General features: G+C 38.6%; 1 protein-coding gene across 1 annotated transcript; it reads left to right on the forward strand.

The window, feature by feature from the left end:
- The first annotated feature begins 2,368 nt into the window (after positions 1-2,368).
- sprn (shadow of prion protein) lies at positions 2,369-7,845 on the forward strand. The gene is made up of 3 exons (XM_068020356.1): positions 2,369-2,803; positions 4,531-4,533; positions 7,783-7,845. The coding sequence occupies exons 1-3, from the start codon at positions 2,369-2,371 to the stop codon at positions 7,843-7,845; spliced, it is 501 nt and encodes a 166-aa protein (XP_067876457.1).
- Positions 7,846-7,884: the final 39 nt, after the last annotated feature.

The following is a 7,884-nucleotide window of genomic DNA, read 5'->3' on the forward strand; positions in this document are numbered from 1 at the left end:
TGCGGATGAATCCTTCTAATTTCCCTCTCCCATCTTCGAGTGATAATCCTGAATCTATATTCCCTTGTCACGATTTACTCTTGCAAAACATTTCTAGTGAATAAAGCCCCAACCTTTCAAATGTTTCTTTATAACTTACAACCTCTCATTCCTAGTAGCATTCTAATGAACCTTCACTGTATCCTTCATATAATAGGGAACATATAACTGAACATAATACACCAACTGTAACTTAATGGACACCTTCCAAATTCAACATCATTGCTTTGATTTTATATCCAACACTATTATTTGTAAAAACTGGAATCACACTGTCCTTTCGGTAGCCTTTCTACCCAGACCCACTTAAAAGAGAAGCTATTTAATTCAAATGTGGAACATATGTAGTAGGTGTGAGTAATCGTCTAAATACCCAATCTACAGTCTGTTCACAGAATCACAGAATTGTTACAGCATAGAAGGAGGCCATTCAGCCCCTTGTGTCTGTGCTGGCTCTCCAAAGGAACAATTTACCTAGTGCCACTCCCCGGCCTTCTCCCTGTAGCCCTGCACATTCTTCCTTTTCAGATAATTCCTCTCGAATGCCTCGATTGAGCCTGCCTCCACCACACTGTGCATTCCAGATCCAACCATTAGCTGCCTTACTGTCCAGACCCTTCATGATTTTGAATACCGCTATCAAATCTCCTCTCAACCTTCTCTTCTCTAAGGAAAACAGTCCCAACTTCTCCAGTTTATCCACATAACTGAAGTTCCTCATCCCCAGAATTATTCTCCTGAATCTTTTCTGCACTCTCTGTAATGCCTTCACATCTTTGCAAAAGTGTGGTGCCCAGAACGGGACACAATACTCCAGTTGAGGCCAAAAAAGTGTTCCTTACAAGTTTAAGATAACTTCCTTGCTTTCGTACTCGATGCTCCTATTAATAAAGCCTAGGATGCTGTATGCTTTACTAACCACTTTCTCAACTTTTCCTGCTACCTTCAATGACTTACGTGCATATACACCAGGTCCCTCTGCTCCTGCACCTCCTTTAGAATTGTATCCTTTATTTTATATTGCTTCTCTGCATTCTTCCTACCAAAATGAATCACTTCACACTTCTCTGCATTAAATGTCATCTGTCACTTGTCTGTTGTCTACCTGGTAAATCATTGTTCTTCAATTCCATTTCTATTATTTAACCATTGTGTATTTGTGATATTGTTAAACACAGCAGTGGCTTTGCATAAAAATCTACTTCAGCCATGTGGTTAATTGCTAGTTACTCACTGTTTTAATGTGGAGGTGCTTATAGAAGCATTTTATACAATGTTTTCATTCTTTGTGTGGTTTATATCAGTCTGCCTCAAGAAGCAAATTCAAATGTGTCAATGTGTAATATTTTGTTTATATCATAAGTGTACTATTTTATTTTTGGGCTGTCTTTAATCATTTCCACTTTGTGTTGCAGGCACAGTGAAAAGGGAACAAGAAATTTCCATTGAGGGTAGAGTAGGCCGGGTGACGTCACAATGGTTATGCAAGTGAAGGTCTATGTGATTAAAACACATTTAAAAAAAAAATCTCTCTGCACTGATGGTATGAGTAAGTATAGACAATAGTTAAACTGAGATCATTCGTGATTTTCAACTGCTTTTCTTGCCCGTTGGTCATAAATATGACTTGTGAATGCATACTAGACCAGATATATAACAGTACTGATTACACAGTAGCTTACTGGAGAGGAAAACAGTATTAAATAAAGACCAGTTGACTCCAACAAGTTCACTCAGCTCTAGGGATATGCCTGTGTGGCTTTGCAATGACAACTCTTGTTCCCTGAGCTGTCGACTAGCTCACTGGACCTCTGGCCAAGTTCTTCTACTGGTTTGATTTAAATGTGAAATTAGAAGATTAATATTGCTGGAAGTAGACACAAGGAGAAAGATCCATTCCAATGGAACAATAACGTGGCAGATAAAGTGGAGATGTTGGAAAAACAAATCATAAATTTTGATATTGGATTTACACAAGCGACTTTTAAGGGTAGATTTTCCAAGTCCTTGCAGGTGATGAGGTGCATGCTATGTAAATGCATCAGAAATTTCTGAGCCCATTGCCAATAATTTTCCATTGGTGGAAATGAAGGATTGAAAATGAGGCCTCTGATACTCCATTGCGTGTGAAAAACATCACTATGTGTGAGGCCTTAGAAAATATTATGTTTAGTCTACAAATGATGTTCCCAGCCTTTGACTTTGTGCATTTTGCCTGCCTTCTGTGTAATACTCTGGATTTCAGTGCCATTTGTTTTAATAAAAGCTACCTCGGGTTTTTATATAGCTGAATAATGTTAATCTTTCCAGGTCTCTTGAATGCTTCATCATGAATAGAACTACGGCTACATGTTGGATGGTCATCCTGTTGGTAGCCTTCTTCTGCGAAAATGTCACTTGCAAAGGAGGGAGAGGAGGAGCTCGGGGCTCAGCTCGGGGCTCAGCCCGTGGGCGTTTCCGTGCTTCCCGGGTACAGACCAAGTATCCCAGCCGTTACCGGTCCTACGGCTCCAGTGCACGACTGGCAGTAGCAGGGGCCGCAGCTGGGGCTGTGGCTGGAGTTGCGGTCGGAGTTGCGGCTGGACGGCTGCGAGGATCAAGGCTGAGCTGGGACGAGGACATGCAGCGGTATGTGAACAAGAGCTGCTCCCTAGACAAGAACTGTACATCTGAGGGAGGAGTCTACAGTTACAGAGCCTGGACATCCTCAGCCACTACATTCTGGCCTTCCTTCAGCTTGTCATCCATCTGCTGTATGCTGACGGTCAAGCATGTCCACTTTTAAAACACAAGAAAGCAGTATTCAACTGTATCTCAGTGTTTTATCACAGCTGCAATCATTATCCTCTTTAAGAAGTTCATTAGTGTTTTAATATCACTGTAAATGTGAATAGATACAGCACTCATTTATAGCACTGAATAGGTTTAGGCAGTATAGAAGACTGTATGCATCCTGATACAGTTCCCCAAGAGACTCAAGCCACAGAATCTACATTTGTGCAGTTATCTTTTTCAGAACAATCATTGGTTTGAAAATTAAATCTATATTCTATCTCGAAAATGATATAAATACACTAAATTGTTATTAAATCATCTTTAAAAGTATTTGTAGTTATGACCAACCTCCAACTAGCAGGGTCATTCTTGATGTTCCGAAACAGCTAACTGCCCCCATCAGTTGTTTTCAAATTTCCCCTTTGTTGGCCTCAGCAATAATGTAGTTGTGAACACAAGGCAGCATTGCACCACTGTATAAACATGGCTACTTTCTCCTAAAATAGGCAAAGAGAGATTTCACCCTCTAAAAATTTGATGTTCAGCAGACCACATGAAAAGTTTAAAAAAGTTGGCATGACTGTGATGGATGTTATACTGTAACCAGTGCAAAGCCAAGGCAGTGTACGATGTCCAATTCCAGATGCACTCATTCCACTATAGAAATTTGAATTGCTTCATTTTTTTTTTAAACATTGAGAAAGGGAAATTGAGGTAATGCTGTATTTCATCCATCGGTGCAATATGAAAATTGTATTAATGCAGGACCTGGAGTATGTGCCCTCTTAGTACATGGAACATTTGATGCCAACTGGACCCGTCAATGTTCGATACATTATTAGAAGCTAGCATGCAACTAACAGTCATGAGATACGTAGAGAAGATGTTTCCATTTGTGGGAGAGTCCAAAACGTAGGGGCCATAAATATAAAATAGTTCATTAATAAATCCTATAAGGAATTTAGGAGAAATTTCTTTACTCAGAGAGTGATGAGGTTGTGGAACTCGCTACCACATGGTTGAGGCGAAGATAATTGATGCAATTTAGAGGAAGCTAGATAAGTACATGAGGGAGAAAGGAATGGAAGGATATGTTGATGTGGAAAGATGAAGTAATTAGAGTGGGAGGAGGCTCGTGTGGAGCATCAACACCAGCATAAACTGCTTGGGCAGAATGGCCTGCTTGTGTACTATAGATTCAATGTAATAAGCCACCCTTGTAAGTGATTTAATGTTACACTCAAAATTTTTAAACACTGTTTTAGCTTAAAATCATCCAGGTTCTGATGGTTCCTGATTTTAAACTGCTGAACTCAACAGGCAGCAAAGACACTCACCTAAAGCCACCAAGGGCTTTTTTTTTTTTAACATATGCATGGTGGGTCCCAATGATGCCATTAATAATTTGGATAATGACGGAGAAGTGATGGATATAAGTTTAATACAAAGTTTACCTCAATTATCTTACAAAGTCACAAAAATAATTTTTAGTTGTTCACACTTTCAAATCATAAACTGGATGCATCAGAAATCCAAGATTAGCATAACCATCCTAGTCATACTCCATCTGCTCTTGGTCTCCATTTTAATTTTCCTCCCTTCATTTGGTTTCTTCCTTTTTATGTGCAACCCCAATCTCTCATATTTGGTTTGTTTCATTTTACCCCCATTGTTTCGCTTATCTCCAGTTTATGTCTCCATTTTCTCCCTTTGCAGCTGGTAAGTTTCAGCAATGAATTCTGTTGAGATTATTCAGCATAATGAACGAATCCAAACCTCGCTCTCATCCGACCATCTTTGTGTGACTTTTATAGTAAAATTGCTAAATTTTGTACTTGAAGATTGTCCATAACTTACAATTAAAAAAAAATTGTGTTACAGTTGATACCAGGGTCCCTGAGCTATGCAGCAAACAGTTATATGGGGACCATCTAACTTGCCAGCTATTTAGTCATCAGGAGCTAAAACAGCATTGGCCTTGGATATCATAGAATGATACAGCACAGGAGGCCATTCAGCCCACCATGCCTGTGCCAGTTCTTTGAAACAGCTACCTAATTAGTCCCACTCCCCTGTTCTTTTCCCATAGCCCTGCAAACTGTCCCTTTTCAAGTATTTATCCAATTCCTTTTTGAAAGTTATAACTGAATCTGCTTCCATGACCCTCTCAGGCAGTGCATTTCAGATCATAACTCGCTATGTTAAAAGCTTTTTCATCTCCAATCTGGTTCTTCTGCCATTTACCTTAAATCTGTGTCTTCTCATTACTGACCTTCCTGCCAGTGGAAACAATTTTTCCCTATTTACTCTCAAAGCTGCATATAATTTAAACACTTTTATTGCTCTGTATCACAAAAGGGAAAACAACTGAACTGTTTTACATTACCATAATTCAGTAGGCAACAATGCTAAAATTGTATACAATTCTTCAAAATACTGCCCTTTTCCCTTTGCATTTGTAGTCCCAGGGTGGCTGGACATTTACCCCACTGCGAAATCTTGAATTTAATATAAAAATGATGCATTGATTAATTTTAGAATATTTTATCTCACAGTTGATGGATTTTTAATCTAAGGTAACATACAATGTAAGTGGTGTTGGCCACTACAGTATTGTTACTCAAGATAATCAGCATTATAAAAGCAGAAGACGCTTTTGTCAACAGGTTGAGTTCATTGCAAACTTTGCTTCAACAATAAAAATTGCCTCATTAGAGAAATGCCCACACAGCAAGAGACAGAGAAAGGATTGGAGGAGGGTAATAATGTTCTTAGAAAACAGGTAGTCAACTTTGATTATTGGTGCCCTTAAAGTTTAAATTGCTGATTTGCCATCAGAATTTTAAAACAGGTTAACTTGACTGCAATTTTGTTAATCTAGGTAAAGGAACTTTTAAAACTGGGAAACTAGAAATTGTCTTAACCTTGTTTACTAAAAAGAATCTCCTGGCACCAAATAACATAGGAACAGAGATATGCTGTCCCTTGAGCCTATTCCACCATTCATTTAGATCATGGCAGATCTGTACCTCGACATCCCTTAGTCCCCTTAACAAAGATCTGTTGATCTTAATCTTGAAAATTTCAAAATAAATTACATACAGGATTCTAATTCCTGAATTATTTTTCCCTTTAAATTTTAACGCTTCTTTCAATAGATAAAGATTTTTAAAAATAATTAAAAACCCTTAAAATCCTGGGAAAAATTGGGGACTTAAACTCTGCATATAATGGAGTAGCTCTGATCTTTACAATATGAGACTGTCAACACGTCTTGTGGATTGATTTGTAACCGGTTTGCAGTTTACTTATTATTTCAAAAGTGAACGTGATGTTTGAAACATTTTATTTATTTATTTAGAGATACAGGCCCTTCGGCCCGCCGAGTCTGTGCCGACCAACAACCACCCATTTATACTAACCCTACAGTAATCCCATATTCCCTACCACCTACCTACACTAGGGACAATTTACAACAGCCAATTTACCTATCACCTGCAAGTCTTTGGCTGTGGGAGGAAACCGGAGCACCCGGCGAAAACCCACGCGGTCACAGGGAGAACTTGCAAACTCCACACAGGCAGTACCCAGAATCGAACCCGGGTCCCTGGAGCTGTGAGGCTGCGGTGCTAACCACTGCGCCGCCCAATATAATATAATTTTATACAATAGTAAATAGCACTTAGTAACAGTAATAGTGTAGAAACTATGTTATAAAGTAATGTTGCAGGAAGAACAAGTTTCCATTTATATACAGCATTAAGTGTTCAAAATACCAACTACAGACAAAGCTACTTTGTGAAGTGTTGTTACATAGAGAATGCATTATTTGATGTATTTATTTGATACATACTTGATAAATTATAACAATCTATCATGCCACAGAAAATTGAACTTTTTAGGCAAACTGAAACCATGCATGTCGCTTATATGCAGCAATACTTTGTATTGTTAGTAAGTTGTAATGATTTGTGTTTGGTGACTTTCATTTCATTGCTTGGAATGCATTTGTATGAAAGTATTTCCTTAAAATAAAGTACTTTGTGCACAATGTTTTTTGTAAGATCCATTTCCGTGAGGAGAACTGAATAAACAACCACATGAATGTCAGGCACAATGACACATTAGGTCTGTGAGTAAAGCTTAGGAACACAGACCGTAGGAGCAGACAATATTGCTGTGCAAAGGAGGCAGCAAAACAGGCAATTATATGGATGCTGTGGGTCCTATCACCTCTATAAGGCATTCATTGGCTGGATGGGTAAGCTATACTCCATGCCAATACAACCGTGCCGTTAGGCTGAAAGGAAACTCACTTTCCATGGGGTGATTATTTTTGTAATTGAGAAATCTACTAGGTGATTTCTGAAGATCCCCAAGTGCAGGACACCACCAAGACTGAAAATAGTTTGAAATGATGAGGTAAAATCAAGAATTAGTGATTTGTTGATGCCAGTGATGGGTTTTATAAGATTATAGAAGGAAGTGAAAACTGAGGAAGTCTCTGGTCCTATAATCTGCAGCTTCCTCCACATTGAGACAATTTGGTGAGTCTGGGTTTCAATAATGAGGCATAAGGAACAGCATGTAGGCTGGTATATAGGGACCTTAGAGTAAAGGAATGCTCAGAGAAATACTAAAAATACTCAATACTGAAAAAGGCAAAAATAAAAGGGTTGCAAAATTAAATGATTCTCTCAGATTATCACATCAAGGATCTGACAAAGTTGGTCACAAGTGTTTTTAATACAGCATTAAAGTATATAATGGAGGCAGTAATTATAGGTAAGTGAAAATGAATTTTTTGCCACATGATGTGATGGTTTAAAAAAATTGCTTGCACCAATTATTTTATTGTCTTTTCCATCATTTACATTTTAAATTCAGCATCAGTGTCGCTGGAATACACAAATATGGCACACACCCCCCTGCTCTCATGCCCACATCTCTGTTCTGGGATTGCTGCAGTGTTCCAGCGAACATCAACGCAAGCACGAGGAACAGCACCTCATTTACCGATTAGGCATGTGACAGCCTGTCAGGCTGAACACTGAATTCAATAATTTCAGA

This window comes from Heterodontus francisci, chromosome 42 (genome assembly GCF_036365525.1).
Source record: "Heterodontus francisci isolate sHetFra1 chromosome 42, sHetFra1.hap1, whole genome shotgun sequence".
In the NCBI taxonomy this organism is placed as follows: Eukaryota; Metazoa; Chordata; class Chondrichthyes; order Heterodontiformes; family Heterodontidae; genus Heterodontus; species Heterodontus francisci.

What these genes read in the sequence shown, in the direction of transcription:
- sprn (XM_068020356.1), top strand. Translation starts at nt 2,369, where the DNA reads ATGAATAGAACTACGGCTACATGTTGGATGGTCATCCTGTTGGTAGCC.